The sequence below is a fragment of the Camelus ferus genome, chromosome 18 (genome assembly GCF_009834535.1).
Source record: "Camelus ferus isolate YT-003-E chromosome 18, BCGSAC_Cfer_1.0, whole genome shotgun sequence".
Lineage (NCBI taxonomy): Eukaryota > Metazoa > Chordata > Mammalia > Artiodactyla > Camelidae > Camelus > Camelus ferus.
The window spans coordinates 11,218,637-11,235,202 of NC_045713.1; the positions used below are offsets into that span (position 1 = coordinate 11,218,637).

The 16,566-nt window shown below is 52.2% G+C and overlaps 1 protein-coding gene across 7 annotated transcripts in view; it reads right to left on the reverse strand.

The window, feature by feature from the left end:
- TNRC18 (trinucleotide repeat containing 18) overlaps positions 1–16,456 on the reverse strand; it is an 85,769-nt gene extending 69,313 nt beyond the window's left edge. For 5 of the 7 annotated variants that reach the window (XM_032459974.1, XM_032459970.1, XM_032459972.1 and 2 more), the window contains exons 1-2: positions 16,063–16,456; positions 13,716–14,145 (exon numbers count right to left, since the gene is read on the reverse strand). In XM_032459974.1, the coding sequence (XP_032315865.1) occupies positions 13,716–13,902 (187 nt within the window). In that variant the 5' untranslated portion in view covers positions 13,903–14,145; positions 16,063–16,456. Of the gene's footprint in view, positions 1–13,715; positions 14,146–14,989; positions 15,326–16,062 lie in introns of those variants that run through there. The other 2 variants (XM_032459968.1, XM_032459975.1) reach the window with 2 other exon arrangements.
- Between the last annotated feature and the right edge of the window lie 110 nt (positions 16,457–16,566).

Below are 16,566 nucleotides of genomic sequence, written 5' to 3' on the forward strand. Positions count from 1 at the left end.
AACTGCGCAGTATGGGAATTTCACCTCAATTAAAAAAAAAAAAGCAGCAACACATAAGCTCCTCTCTCTGCCTCTGAATCTGGAGCTGCACCTCCCCCACTGCCCAGGGTGTAGGGGTCTTGTCTCCTCCATTTTACAGACTAAGAAACTGAGGCTCAGAGGGGTCACCAGGCCTGTGCAGCCAAGTCACTCAGCGATGCCACAAGCGCCCCAAGGCCTTGGCTCAGGAATCCCACCACGTGGGGCCCTTATCTCCAGTAGGGCCACGGTCACTGCGACTCTGACTGAGGGAAGCCCCCCACGCAGGGCCTGGTGCTCGGAAAATGGTCTTCCCCTTCTCTGGACCCCAGTGAGAGGGGAAGGGCACTCCAGGTGGGGCAAGAAAGGAGGCACCAAGGCCTGGCTATGGGGCAACGGGACACTGTCACTGCCTGGGGGAGGGGTCCGGGGTCCCTGAGGGAATATGAGCAGCAAGGAGGCGGGCATGGACATCCTACTCCACCTGGCCTTGGCACCCCCCTACCCCATCTGTGCTCCCCTCCAGCACTGAGCTAACAGGCCCTCCCCTACCTGGAACCCACCAACATCCCAGCCCCATCCAGATGCACCTGGCAGGCCCTACAGAGAGGACAACAGTGAGGCCACCTTGGCCAGCCAATGGAATCTTGCCTCTGTAATGGATGGTGTCATGGGGGATCCTCCTGGAAGCTGACTGTATAATGGGCACCTGACGTCTGGGGGACTTGGATGAGGTCACAATGGGTACAAAGGTCTAGTAAACAATGAAGGACTCAGAGGACTTTATCCCAGGCTGGGATAAAGCATAGCCTTGCATAGCCTTGCAGGCTGCATCCCAGGGCCTTTGCACCTCAGCCTGGAATCCATTCCTCCCTCCAGATACCGCAAGTTACCTGCATACTTCCAGCTGTATATATCTCACTCCCTTGTCTTACAGCTCCTAGTGACACCAGATGAATGCGGCCTTCCCTAACCAGGGCTATCTTAAACTGCAACCCAGCCCACCCCCCACACCCTTTCCTGAATTATTTTTTTCCACAGTGCTTATCACCACTTATCATACCATATGCACATTAGTTCCTTCTTTATTGTAGTTTCTTGTTTATTGTCCTTCTCCACCCTCTGGAACAGGAGCTTTTTCTTGAAAGGGCCAGATAATAAATACTTCAGGTGTTGCAGGCCTATTCTGTCTGCTGAGGAGGAAAAGCAGCCTCAGACAATACTTAAAACTACTGGGCTTTGTTCCAATGAAACCTTATTTACAAAAAACAGGGGGGGGGGCCAGATTTGGCCCCAGTGGGCAGACCCCAGCGTTACCATGTAGGTTACTCCATCCCCAGGGCCCCATGCACTGTATGTAGTAGGCGCTCAATTAATACTAACAGATGGGAGGGAGGGTGGACAAGGTCACGATCAGCTAGTGCTGAGGGAGGGACAAAGAGAAGCCTTTCCTGGGCCCTACTGCACAGCCACCGTAGGGCTTCAAGTGATTCAGTTCATCCTGTCTATCCCTCATCAGCTCTGGGAGGGGGGATTCCTGTCCCTTTAACAGACGAGAAAACTGAGGCTCTGACTCCACAGTCTACCCTTTGCCATTCAGCCACACCACCCAGACTCAAGACCCTATTTTCATCTTTTCATTCCCAAAGACCCCCTCCCCAAACCAATATAGAACAAATGTATCTGCCCTTCCTATTTTAAAGCGTTTTGGCCTCACAAAGGACCTGCATCCCTTAAGATGTCACCAAAGGCTATCAGGGCATCTCATCAACATGATCGGACCAGGGTTACTGCCCAAAAAAAGAGCTCGTTCTAGCCCAGAGCAGACACGTGACTTAGCCATTTCTACGACAGCAGCTGAAAAGAGTTTGAGGACCCCTGGAAAAATGACCTTCAGATTCCCATACATCCCAAGATTCAGAGATTTCTATAATATCCAAGCCAGATAATGGGTTAATACTCTCCTTTTATATAAAAAAGAGCCTTCTCATTCAATAAGAAACCCAAGCAATTCACAAATAAAGAACCATAAATAATGGCTGAATTCAGTAAAAAGTTACATCGCAAACAAGTATCAGAACAGAGTGCCATTACGTTCATCTATCAAACTAGCACGTTTTTGGTTTGATTGTGGGGAGGGGGAGGTGGGGCCTGAGAAGCCACACAAAGATGGAGACAGAGCCAGCTCACCCCCAGGTTTTGGAAAACAAATCAGCAGATTATCCAGGCCCAGACCCACTTCGGAGGGTTCCTCCCAAGGAGGTCACCAAACTTGTGGGTCAAAGATGTACTTCCTAGGATGCTCACTGCACCCCAGTGGAGCTAGAGATTTAATGCAATCCCAATCCAAACCCCAGCAGGGGCAGGGGTGGGTGTGGAAACTGAGAAACTGCTGATAAAAGTTACATAGAAATTGAAAGCAGGGATGTTTGCACACCCATGTTCACAGCAGCATTATTCTTATTCATGAGAGCCAAAAGGTAGAAGCAACCCAAGGGTCTACTGGATAAACAAAATGTGGTCTATCTTAATACAACAAAATATTGTTCAGCCTTAAAAAAAAAAAAAGGAACACCTGATCCTACGGGAATGAACCTTAAAGATACGATGTTAACCGCAATAAGCCAGATGCAGAAGGTCAACTATTGTTACAATTGCACTTCTATGAGGTCCCAGGAGGAGTCAAATTCCTAGAGACAGAAAGTAGAAGGGTGGGGACCAGAGGCTGGGGGGGGGGGGGGGGTGTGAGTTTTTAATGGGTACAGAGTTTCAATCTGGGAAGATGGAGATATTCTGGAGGTGGATGGTGGTGACGGTTACACAACCCAGTCAATGTGCTTAATGCCACCGAACGGTACATGTAAAAATGGTTATAGTGGTAAATTTATGTTCTTATGGATTTTTCCAGTTAAAGGAAAAAATTACAGAAACACAAAAAGTCAAAAATAGCCAAGGTAACTTTGGAAATGAATGTAGAGAAAGGATGGTCTTTTCAGTAAACACAGCTGGTCAGCGTGGACACCCATGTGGGGAAAGCCCTGAATCTTAACCCCCTACTTCACACCATACAGAAAAATCAATTCCAGGCGCACTGCAGATCCACACAGACGAGGCAAAAGCTTCTAGAAGAAAACACTGGAAAATTCCTTCATGACCAAAGGCAGGCAAAGCTTTCTTAAAGACCATATCAAAGGCACTAACCATAAAGGTCAAACTGATACACTGAGGTGTATTAAATGTACTGCGAATCAGTAGGAAAAAGACAGATGCCTCGGTGTAAAAACGGACGGGATTCAACAAGAGGGAGGCAGATAAGGACATCCAAGTGGCCGGGAAACCCATGACAAGGTACTCAGCGTCTTAGACTGCAAATCAAAATTAGAAAATAACCCAAATGTCCAACAGGAGCCGGATAAACACACCGGGACATTCTCGTCCGAGGGAAGCCCTTCAGCAAAAAGGAACGACAACCACAGCAATCCGGGCAGGGGGAACCTCCCGGCCTCAGCCCCTAGGGGACACACTGGACGCCTGCCTGTGAAGAGACCGTTCGGAGGGCTAGCGGGTTAAGCCATGACCGGGGCCACCCTGGGGCAGGGTGGCAGAACAGGACACCTGGGTCTTTCTTTCTCAACCTGGTTGGTTCCATTTGGGAAAAAAATAATGGAGCTGTACATCTGTGATCTGGGCTTATCTCTGTGTGCACCTTAAACCCCAATTTACAAAAAATTCTTTCACAAATTGGGGGCAGAGGGAGTCCAATCTGAACACAAACATGGAAAATATTATATTTGGGGTAATTTTTATAGAACTGTCACACTGACAAAATTAGCCAAAACCAAAACAAGTAAGTAAATTTTTTTTAATGAGCCCAGAAAGGAAAAAGGGAAGGAAAAGCAAAATTTGTATTAATACCAGCAGTCCCCAGCCCCAGGCTTTCTCACCAGGTAGCTCTGGTCTGGCCCCTAGAGCCCTCACTTCCTTGCTGTGTGACCTTGGGAAGGTGACACAACTTCTCTGAGCCTACTTTCCTCTAAAGTAAAACAGAAGGGCAGGACTGCTTCTTGGCACTCTCCTCTCTGGAAGGAAGACAGACAAGAAAGGCTGAGGGACACAATTAGAGGGTGGGGTGGCGGGTGAGGGGCTTACCCTGCACAGTCTTGGTGATGTGACTTGGCCACAGCACCTGTGGCCACTGCCAGCGTCCCCAAGCTCCCATCCCTGCGGAACACGTGGCTGAGACTCTTGTGCTGCAGAGATTCCTCTAAGCCAAGCAAAGGCTCAGGAACCACAGGCCAGATTAACTGGCTCCTGCCCCGCCCCCCCAGGAGGGGATGGGTCCAGCCAGGCCTGGGGACTGGCCCCGGGGGGAGGCAGGAGGGGCTTTATTCTTCTAGCTCCTTCATCCAGCCTAAGCGCTACCTCCAACCTCCCTCCCTCCTGCTGGAGCCAGCCCTGACGACTCAGATCCCAACAGGCACCCTTCAGCCATCCCAGAGTTCCCAGCTCCTCCCCGGCAGAGGTCACAGCGTGAGAAGCAACCTGGGTTTAACTCTGGTCCTTCCCCCACCCCAGAATCTGGGCCCCCTGCAGGCTGAGACTTTGCCTCGCTCAGACCAGACGCCCATCCTACAAAGTAGGTGCTCAAATCTAAATAAAAGGGCATCCCAAAGCAGCTGAGAGCGGTCAAGGCCTCGTCCCTGCCAATGATATGCAAATGCATCCACCCCAGCCTCGCCCCAGGGCTCCAGACTTCTCAATTCTAAAGCAATTACAGAGGATTTCCCCACTGATTTCTCTTCCCCTCAACAGAGGTCTAGGCCTAGAGGAAGTAGAGGCAGGAACGGAGGGAGGGCCTTCTAGGAACTCTGGGGCAAAAGCCAGGCAGCATTTGAGAGGGGAAGGCGGAGGCAGAGAGGAACCAGGTGTCCGGGGCACACAGGCCAGGGAAGGGGCTGCAGCTGGATCCCAGAGTGGTGGCACAGAGATCTCTCGTAACACATCCTTTCCCAAATGCCAGGACCTCACGAAAAAGACAGGAAAACAGTTTAAAAAGGGAAAAGTTTACTGGGGAACCATGGAGCCCTTGAGGGTCTAGGGCTAGATTCTCGGGGTTAGTGTGGGGACCAAAATGAAAATGTTATCTGAGTACAAATCTTCATCCTTAAAAGGTACCCTCTTAGAAGAAAAGCTATCAGGTTTAAACTCCCTGTAGGTAGGAAACAGGACTCCTGTCTGGGAGACTGAGGAAGGCAGAAAGGAAGACTTCCAGACAGATTCAGAAAGTTCCACCTCAGTCAACAAGTCCCACCCTTGGATCCCCAGTGCCATCACCTTGTTAGCGCCTCTTTCTTAAATAGGAAGAGACACCAGAGAACCAATCACCGGATACCCAAGGAAGTCTCCAACATGAAAGACTCAGAGGAACAGAGACTATGCATGAGGGAAGAAAACTCCAGGAAAAAAATACATAATTAATATTCTCCAAGTGATGAGAACTAATGTATTCATGAAACAAGAACAGGATGCTATTAAAAAAAAAAAAAAGAGGAAAACCCAGATTATAAGAAAGAGCTCCCTAGATATTAAAAATATGACCACCTAATTTAAAAATCACATTGCAGGTTTAGAAGACACAGCTGAGAATGTCTCCTAGAAAGCAGAAGAAACAAAGAGATGGAAAATAGAAAAGGAAGTCAAAGAAAAATAGATGATTGGTTCAAGAGATCAAGTATCTAATAGGAACACTAGAGAGAACAGTGAAAATGATGGGAAGGAAATTATAAAATACCAATAATATTAAAAGTAATTCAAAGAGTCCCCATACAAACCATAAAATGTAAACATTATTCATTTTACAAAAGAGAAAATTGAAGCATAGAGGATTAGGTAACGTGCGGCTCGCAAGTGGAGGAACAAGTATATGAATCTCAGAGCCCATGCTCTTAACTATTAAGCGGCTCTAAAAGATTTTAAGCATTTGTAAAGGGGGGGGCTCACTTAAAAAGATCAAGTATCAAAATAACATCACACCTTCAAAAGTTGCATTAGAATTTAGAAGGTGATGTTGCATTTCCTTCTAATTATTTCCCAAATGCCAGTCAAGTGTGAAGGTAGAATAATCATTTTCAGGGATACTAGGCCTTAGAAAAAATCTGCCTTCTGTGCACTCTTTCACAGAAAGCTACTGCAAGATATGCTCCACCAAAACAAGGAAGTAAAGCAGGAAAAAGGAAAGCATGAGAATCGGGAAACAGGGGATGCAAAACAGCACAGAGTTCAGGAAGGGAATGTGAAGGATGATGGCCGAAGCACCAGACAAACCAGACTAGAGCAGAAAGATGGAAAATTGCAGGAAGGAAATCTCCAACAAAAGAAGGAGGCAGCTCACCCAACAGCTCTAAGCAATTGAAAAGTATACCAAAAGATTAGAAGATAGTGATTCTGATTCTAAGAATTCCCCACAAATTGGGGGGGGGGGGGAGTGAATAACTTTAGGAAATAAAGAAATAAACTGTATTATACCTGGCTCAAATTTGACCAATATTTACTATGTCCAAGCCATAATAATAAAGCTGGTTTACACAAAACTGTATTTCACATATACTGGGAGGATAGAGGAAATAGAAATGGGGAAAGGGTGAGGTGACAACAACAGTAAACATTTTACTAAGTGCTTATTATATTCCAGATAGTGTTCTAAATGCTTTACATGTATTAACAATTTAATTCTTCCAACAATCTCATAGACACTATTATTATCCCCCATTTTTCAGATAAGAAAACCAAGGTATGAGAGATAAAGACCTTGCCTACAGTCTCATGCTAATAAAGGGGAGAGTCAAGATGCAAACTTGGGCAGTCTATGCAAAATCCTCTTCTATAGAAGTCAGAAAAGAACCTCAAAATCTGAAAAATAACTAGCAGTAGAAGCAGGATATTACAGAGAAATATAGATGAAAAGCCCAAAAGGAAAAACTGGGGGGAGGGCATAGCTCAAGCAGTAGAGTGGCATGCTTAGCATGCACAAGGTCCTGGGTTCAATCCCCGTACCTCCTCTAAAAATAAATAAACCTTATTACCTCCCCCGCCAAAAAAAAAAAAAAAAAAGGAAAAACCAAGAGAATTAAAACTGAGCATCAGGAATGGGGAGACAGGAGGTAAGGGACGCTGGCTCTCTTCATAACCCTTCCAACACTATCTGACTTTTAAAATGATATGTAACTTTTACCCTCAAGTTTATATGAAGCATAAAGCAGACGTGTACACTTTTACTGGGTGAATTTTACGGTAGGAGTTTTCCTCAGTAAAGCTTAAAACAAATGAAGAAAAAAACTTTAAAATGCACACACGATTAGATACCACTACTTACTCACCAGAATGAACAGGCTTTAAAGCACTGACACCACCACGTGTTGGGAGGACAGGGAAGCTGCCACTGGGATGGGAACGCACACACTCACAGCTACGAAAGCTGAAATCTACACACAGTGTCTAGGACTGGAAGTGACGGGTCACAGAGTGTGCGTAGATTTCAGCTTTCGTAGCTGTGAGGGTACATCCAAAGAAATGCGTACCTATGTGCACCGCAAGGCCACGTTCAACACCAGCACTATCCACAGCAAACACCGGAAACAACCAAAAGGTCCCTCAACAGAAGAGCGCGTAGACTGCATGCACTGTGTTCAACGCAGTGGAATAATACCACCCAAGAAACCAATACTGCCTCACGCCTTAGATACGGACCAACCTGACACAGTGTTGAGTGGAAACAGCCAGAAACCAAAAAAGGACCCACTGCACGGTTCCATTTATAGAAAGTTCAAAAATAGGCAAACCTAGATAAACGAGTTTATACTGTACAGCACAGGAGACTATATTCAATATTTTGTAGTAAGTTATGGTAAAAATGAATATACATATGTTCCTATGTGACTGAAGTATTGTGTTGTACACCAGAAACTGACACAACATTGTAAACTGACTATACTTTAATTGAAATATTTTTAAGAAAAGAAAATAGGCAAACCTAATCTAAGAGAAATAAGAATGATGTTGGGGCGTGCGGTGGATCGTGACCAGGAGAGAGCAGTAGGTACCCCCTGGATACAGGAAACGTCCTGATCTTGAGCAGGCAGTAACATGCTAGTAGTGACATGGGTGTTTTGTAAAACCGCAATGGATTGAACTCAAGAGTGAAACATTTTACAGAATATCTGTTACACACACACACGCACACACACAAAATGAGAAAAATTAAAAAGAGGAGTCCTGCTTAGGACCCTGAAGTCTAAGGAGCCTGTGGACCAGATAGAGGGGTTAAATACCCAATTCCAGAGGCCCTCAGACAGGACCAGATTAGAGCAAGGGATTCATGAGTCATCGGTTAATGACGATTGCAATTACAGCAATCACTTTCACTGTAACTGCTGCAGAAGGCTATTCCCGCACTAGGCACCTAGCTGGTGCTTGCTCAAACTCCACAACAACCAAATGAATTCAGTACCACTAAGGGAACCATTTCAGAGATAAGAAAATCGAGGCTTAGAGTCATCACACCCCCACTAAGTGGAGGAGCAAGATCTAAACTCGGGCCGTCTGACCTCAGCCCCTAGGCCCTCCTGCCTCCAGCAGCTATCTGGAGATGGCGTGACAGAACCTCTCAGCTTGTGCATGACGGCCCGGTGTGGGCAAAATTGTTAGTGAGAGTATGTGAAGTAGATTTATCACTTTCATTAGCTCATGAAGGAACCTGGGATACAGAGGGTAAATGCATTCACAGCCTGCAAAGGTGGGGAGGAGCTTCTGTGATTCCCACCAAATGGCCTTGACCTCCTCCAAAGTCAGAGGCCAGGTCTCTATGGGCAGCCAGGGTGGCAAGGACCGTAGCCCTGAGGGCCAAGGCTGACCACTGGCTGGGACTCCCCGCAGCCACTGGGGAGGCCCAAGACCTGTCCTGACAGCAGCTCCTGATGGTCCCTTCAAAAGCTGGGAAGTAAAGGACAGGGGAGGTCCAGAATGGGGGTAGAGTCTAGGTGAAAGACAGAGCTCCTAGTGACCCAGTGACAGTGAAGTGAAATCAGACCAGTCCACGCTGGGAGCCAAGAACACCCCAAGCTGGCCACATCCGAATCAAGAATGCCCAATCACTGCCGTCTCCTCAAATCTGTTCCTCCCCATCCCTCCAAAAGTAGCACCAACCCAAAATCCACATGTTGTCCTCCTTATCTGCCCCTCCACTATCTTAGCAGCACCACCTCCACAAGGCACCAAACCCTGGCCACCTCCAGCCTCCCTCCCTGGTCACTATCACCTACCTGACAGCCTCCTCACCACAGACTAGTTCCCTGCCTCTCTCCCGTCCACCAAACAGTCTCCAGCCAGCAATCCAGACTAATTCTGTTAAATGCCTATTTGGAAATAATTTCAAACTCAGAGAAAAGTCTGAAACAGTACAACTAACAAAGAATCTAGCTGCCACATGACCCTCCCTAGGTCTGGCAATTGTGAAGTGCTTTCTCACTGCACGTGTTATTTGAAGTCATCTGATTTATCGTTGTCTCCCATGTCTATAAATTATAGATCTTGTTTTTTTTCTCTTCCTGAGCCATTTCTGAGATTAAGTTGCAGAGGGCACATCCCCGGCCCCTAAACATTTCAGTGTTCTTACTTCCGAAGAGCAAGGACGCTCTCTTACGTAACCTCACTGTGGTTATCAACTTCATGAAACATGATATTGATTTGATGCTATCAGCTAATCTACAGTCCATATTCCAATTTCGTCAATTGCCCCAGTGATGTCTTTTAGTGCAATTTCTTCCCTGATCCAAGATCCAATCGACGGCCATACACAGCCTGGCCTTTTGTTGTCACATTTTTCTTTTAGTTTCCTTTAATCAGGAACAGTTTTCAGCCTTCCTTTGTCTTTGCACGCCATTGAAATTTTTTTAAGAGTCCAGACTAGTTCTGTAAAAATGTCCCTCAGTTTGAGTCACTCCCTCCATTTAAAACCCTCCACTGCTTTCTCATTCCTCACAGTTGGAAATTCCAAGACCTCATTACTGGCCTTCAGGGACCTGCAGGGTCCCACTCCCCTCCCCCCAGCTCTGGCCATTCTCAGGGCTCACAGCCCCTCACCACTTCTGCCCAAAAGGACCCTCAGCATTTTCTTTCCTTCATAGCCTGTATCTCTCTAAAATGACCTCCTTTGCTGGTTTCTGTTTACTGCCTGACTTATGTCACGCGGATGGGAGCGCCAAAGAGGGCAAAGATTTTTGTGTTTGGTCACTGCTGATTCCCAGGACACCCAGGAGGCACATGGAAATCCTCTGCTGAGCAAATGAAGAAGTGAGGAAAGAAAAGAGTGCTGGGGTTGAGAGCTAAAGAATCAGGAGGCTCAGAGAGCCATGGGGCTGCCGAGGCCCTTCCAGAGTCTAGTTCCTCCCCTAGGCCTCCCTTGTGCCTCTGCCAAGAGGAGGATGCACCCAGCAAATCTCCCTTATCTTGGGGATCGCATCTCTCCACCAGCCAGTCCTACTGATTAATCTTTTTAAATCAATCCGGTAGGCTGACGGGCTGGATTCCAGAGATAGAGTTGATCAGGCCCTGGAGAAAACCCTTGGCCCACTGTTGTCCACTGGCCAGTCCAAAGTGCAGGGCCCCCCATTCTGATCCTGGATTCCCACCCTCCATGCACATATTCTCCACGGTGTAGGGGCAGGGAAAATAAACATCCAAGTATACAATCCTGCTAATAGATCTTTAATTGCAACGGTGAGAAGAACTGACTCCAGGCCTCCCAACCCCAGAACAGAGGGCTAAGTCTCCTAGGTGCTTGTCACTTACTTGTCTGTTTCACAGACTGCTGTGAGCATTTAGGGCTTACATACATGCCTATCAATGCTCAAGGTGATGGGAAAGATAACCCAGACCCTTTATCCCAAACCCTATTTATTCTTCATTTCACCTCCTCTTCTGCAGAGGAAGGAGCCACCCCTCTTGGCCTAGTGAAATCATACGTACAAGGCATCTCCTCCAGAAGGCTCTCACTCCCAGCAACCCCCCTGTCCAAACCTGCCTGAGTAAGGGTCCCAGCCACCACCCCTCAGGCAGGGTCCCTGCAAACTTATGAGCTCTCCTCAGGCAGCTCCCTCTGCCTAAGTGAGTTGGATCCACCTGGAGCTCCCGCCCAAGCTGTTGTCCAGAGGTAATTCAGCCTCTCACTCTAGCGCTGTGTGACCTCGGGCAAATAGCTCAGCCTCTCCAGGTTTCCCAGTACAAAAATAAACAAATAAAGATGAGGCTGATAAAGCTGGCGAGACTTAGGGAGCCGACAGCCAAGAAGGTGAAGCGTATTATAAAGAGAAAATTTAGCACCTGCACCCCCGCAAGAAAGGGGGGGGAGCTGGTTTGAGGAATTTGTAATCCGGCCCCACCCCAAGCAGTGAATGGGGAGCAGTTCCCCACCTTCTGGCTAATGGGATTAGCACAAGGCTGGGCTCTGGGTGTAGACCTGGGCTCCCCAGGTCTCAGCGAGGCCATTCAAGGAGCGGGGAACAAGAGGCAGCGCCAGCCAGCCACTATTCCCTCCTGCGTGACCACGGCCCAAGGGGCTGCCTCCGCGCCCTTCCCGGGCAACGAGCGCTTCCCGCGCGGGTCTGCTATTTCCTCCATGACCTCAGCTGCCAAGCACGCAGAACTCAGGCAGCTCCTAAAGCAGAAGGTGTCCCGACAGGCCTCTGCGGCCACCTCCCGCTGGACTTCCTCGTCATGCCTGCCCCTCCTCAAGTCCCTTCGCCCCCCGGTCTCAGCCTCTGCATCTCCCTAATGGGCAAGTTAGGTCTGGCTGCTGAGGTTGCACTCAGCGCGGCCCTGGCACGGTGCGCGCACGCAGAGGCCCCCTTGAGTAGTGGCTGTTTTCCCCGCTTTTGATTAGAACACATGGCCGCTGCCAGGCCCGAGCCAGATTGAAGATCGGGAGTTCGCGTTGCCCTCTCCCAGACTCTCAGAGGCCGAGTGACGGCTCCGCCAGGAGAGAAGACCCAGGGTCTGACTCCTAAGGCTTAGAACCCTGCCACCTCCCCAGGCGGAGCCGAGTGACCCATGAGTGCAAAGGCAAAAACTACCGCACCCTCCGGCGGCGCGCAAAAAGGGACAGCTTAAGTGTCCCTCTGTACCCCAGGGCCGCCCCCAACTCTTCCTCTAGGGTCTCCGGCACCCCTCCCTCCTTGGCAGCGCACCACTTGGAAGAAAATCCTAGCCCTCATCGGGGCCACCAGGGCAGAACGAGGCCCGCAGCCCCCCGGGGAACGCGCGCGCGCCCCAAGGCCACGACCCGGTCCTCGAACCCCAGCAGGCGGGGTCTTCGCGCTCCGGGCCCCCGCTCGCGCCCCTCCCCCGCCTGGCGCCTCACAAAGGTCCTTTGTCCCGCCGAGCCCCGGGACTCCGGTTCCTGAAAAGTTGCAAGAGAAAAAATCAGAGAGGCAAAAACAGCCAGCGCTGCAGAGCGAGCAGGGTCGATGGGGCAGGGCTAAGGCGGCTGCTGCGGCCAGAGGTGTCCCCTCCGAGACCCCAAGGCCAAGGGAGCATCGGGGACTCTCGGAGAAATCACACAAATTCTAGACTACACTTTGTTGGGGGAGAGGTGGATTTTTAAAAAGTCGAAGCGTGGTACGCCAGGCACAGAAGCTGGAGGCAGCCCGGGAGGAGAGACCGGGTCTCCAGCGGCGGCGGAAGGCAGGTCGGCAGGCCCCCGCGTCTCCCTTCCCACCTAGACGGACTGGAGCAGCCGAGGCCCGCCGGGGGCAAGCTCCTCCCTCCCCACCGAGCCTGGGCAGCCCCTCTCGGGGAATGGCAGAAGCCAGCGGGCCTTCTCGGCCACCTCCTTCCGCAGCTGTGTGTCAGACCCAGGGTGTTCCCTCCGCGAATCCGCTCCCGCGCTGCTTCCTTCTCCTAGCTTCGGGATGGCGGCATCTGTGTCCGCATCCCCGCTGCGCCGCGCGCCCGCCTTCCCGCCGGAAAACATGAGGGCCCCATGGCCAGGGTTGCTACCCTCCTCCCGGGATATGGGTCCTGCCACCACGGTTCTCTTCCCCGGTGGATGAGGGGTCTCCCGAGGGCCGTCGCCCACCCGCCGGAGCCGCGTTCCCAGGGCTGGGGTTTCCGTCCTCCCGCACCCGCAGGCGCCCAGGCTGGATGGAAACCCTGCACGAAAGAGGAGAAGCTAAAGACGGAACCCAGGCCCACGGCGCCCAAAAGGACATTTGCCAAGAACAGTATTCCAGCTCTGGGAGCAGATGTCTCAAAGGGTATGGAGCTGGTTTGTTCTTTTCTCGCCCAGACTTTGAAAACTCCAACCAAGGCTCGAGCCGCAGGGGCCCAGGGTTTGGAACCGACCCTGGTGGCTCCGATTTCGGCAGACTCGAGCGCCTTGGGAGAGCCTCGAAAGCCGGGGAAGGCAGCTAAGCCACGCACCCCTCTCCACCAGGTGCTCCAGACTGGCCTCGGCCCCGTGCCCAGGGGTCTTCTCGCCCCGGGAGCTGAGTCTGCCCGCACCCCATGGACCGGCCGAAGGAGAGGGAGGCGCAGACCCCCATTGCGAACTCCGGCTTAGGGGAACAGTCTTAGTAGTTCTTCCAAGCCTCCCGCCCAGGATCCGGAGGGGACAAGAGGGGGCGGGCACAGCGCAGGGCACTTACCCGGGTGCGGGTGGAGGTTAAGGCCGGCCATGTACTTCCCGGGTGGCAGCGGGCCGGGCAAGCCTGAGGCAGGCAGGCGTCCGGCCGTGGCCGCGCCCACGCGGTGGCTGTCCATGGCCAGGCCAGACAGCAGCGGCGGCGGGGGGCCGTGCACGGACCGCGGGGGCCCGAAGTCTCGGCCATCCATCCTCCGCGGGAGTGCCGCGGCCAGACCCCCACCCGGCCCGCAGGCCTCGTTCAGTGGGACCTAAAAGTTCGGCCTCGGCGTAGTCCCAGAATCCTCGGGCGGCGGGGGCTCCGCGGCGGGCATGGCGGCGGCGTGCGGGGCTTGCGCTCGGTGGCGGGCCCGCGGCCCGAGGAGCACAGACGGCCAGCGATGGAACCCCTCCGGGCGGCCAGGCGGAGCTGCGCGAAGCGGAGCACAAGGCGTCTTGGCGGGGAGAGGAGACCGGCCGGGGAAGAAACAGAAGGGGGGAAAGAAAAAGAGGGGGGGAAAAATAAGTTCAGAAAATCATCTTGCTGTTCGGGGTCGGGGGCTGCCGATCTGGCGGCCAGAAATGAAATGGGGAGTAGCCCCTTTTCCATAAAAAGTAAAATTCCATGCTCCTTCCTCTGGCGGCTTCTGGGTCACGGGGACCAGGCTCAAAAAGTGGCCGGTGGCGCGATGCGCCCGAGCCCGGACTCTCCCTCGGCGGCTCACGGGTGCTCCCGAAAGTGGGAAAGGCCCCTCGGCTTTGCCCGGAGCGCATCAATACAAACCTCCGAAGAGTGGTGGACGACTGGGCGTCACATGCTCCTGGGTTTCAAACGATGAAACCTTTCCCGGAGCAGTTCGAAAACTCTCCCTAAACACTGTGTCACTATCTGATCCGAAAAGTTTAATATTTAACCTTTGGGGGCCCTTGTCTCCCTTTTCTGAGTTTGGTTCCCCTGAACTCGCCCTGAGACGCAGAATTAGTTTTTTTCGAGAGAGAGGGTGCTATATGAGTTTATTATTTTTGAAGAGATTCGTCGCCCCCACCCACCACCCGCCTCCGGCCACTGCGAGTCGCAAAGTCTAAGTCCTAGGACCCAAGACGTGGCATTCTCGCCCGAGGACTGGAAAGAATCCTCCAAAACAAGCTTTGGTTTCATTTTCCAACGCCCTGGCCTGAGAAGCCTACGGCCCGAGAACTTGTCCTGGCGCGGGGGATTTGGGGGGCGTCAGAGAGGAAGGGAGGGACTCTATGGTCTCGCTCCTACCCTAGCTTCCCCCGACCCCAAAAATAACCTACAAAGAAAACGTTTGCTGCGCCGGCCGACCGAGGGGCGCCTCCCCCAGCGTTGTACAAATCCCCCTGTAGTTCCAGTTTAAAGCTGTTTGTTTAAAAGATTTGTCGTTCGCCGATTCCTGTGGGGGCGGGAGGGGGTCTGGAAGCCAACTCTGCCCTCGCTCTCCGTCTGTCCGCAGCAGCTCGGATTCCTGATACCAAGAGGTTCGGGCGCTTCTAGAGCCGCCGATCACGCCAAAGCCACCGGCTCCCGGGTGCCCGCCCTGCGCCCCGCGACCGGCGCCCAGTCCCCCGATCTGCAGACCCTCTCAGCCGCAAACCCCTCTGCCTCCTCCAGCCTCCCTCCCCAACTTTGCTAAGGGTGCTTATTTTAACCCGGTTTTGGTTACAAACACCCCCTCCCTCCCTCCCCTGATCTCTCCCATCAGGCTCTGGTTACCAGATCCGCGTTTACTTTGGAAAAAATCTAAGATCGCCACATCCGAAGATACATGTCTTAAGGAGGCGATGAGCTTTCCGTGATTTTTTAAAAAATGTTCTTTGTGTAGCTGTCTTTTAAAAGCCAGCGCTTCGGGGCATGACCCGGCGCCCCACTTTGGGGAACTCGGGATGAAGCCCCCCCAGAACACCTTTGCTCTGGTAGAGAGGCTGGCTCGGCCATCTGCGGGCTTTGCTGCGTTCTCCCTACTTTTCTCCCCCTCTTAAATGCAGTTAAAATGGCTGAATTCCGGCTTTTAATTAAAAACAGCCTATAATCGAAAACGTCTCGGCGTCCCTGGCTCCCCCGCCGCCTGCCGGGAACCGAGAAGGGAACCGACGCCCCTCGGCCGTGCTAGGCGGGCTGGAGCAGGACTAGGGGCTCAGGTGGGCGCCCGGGGCGCAGGGACTCGCCCCCACCCCTCCCAGGGCGCCCCACCTCAGCGGCCCCGGTCCCCCAATTCCGTTCTCGGGAGCCGGAGAGCTGCAGGGATCCCCGGCGCACCCCAAGGGGGAGGCGGCGTGGGGGGCCATCTGGAGAAGTTTGGAGACCATCGCGCCCAGCCAGGGCCGGGCGGTCGGCCGGCCCGGCGGCGTACCTGGCGCGGCGGGGCTCCCGGCTCCGGGCGACGGCGACGGCGACTCCGGTGACGGCCCCGGCTCCCGGCGCAGCTAGGCGCCCTTGCTGCCCGCCATCCCGTGGTCGCTGCTCCCCTTCGCCACCCGCAACCGCCTCACACTTTTTGCCCGCCTTTCCTTTTTTTGGTAGAAAACCGCTCCCCGGGCCGAGAGCTCGGCGCGCCAACTCCTCCGCCCTCCCGCGGCCGGGCTCCCGCAGCCCCCGGAAAAGCCAGCTTTCCTCCTGCCGAGCTCCCCGCTTTTTAATAAAATCCAGGTAGCGCCGGTTTAAAGAATCCCAAATCTCCATATACAGCGCGGGATTGGAAAAGGTACATTACACAACCCCCCTTTCAAGTTCCTCTCGCTGGATCTAAAAAAAAAAAAAAAAAAAAACCAGCGTGGGGGGGAAGGGGCGGCTGGGGGAGGGGAGCACTCTCCGGCGAAGAAACACGCATTGTTCCCGGGTGCCCGCCTCCCCCCAG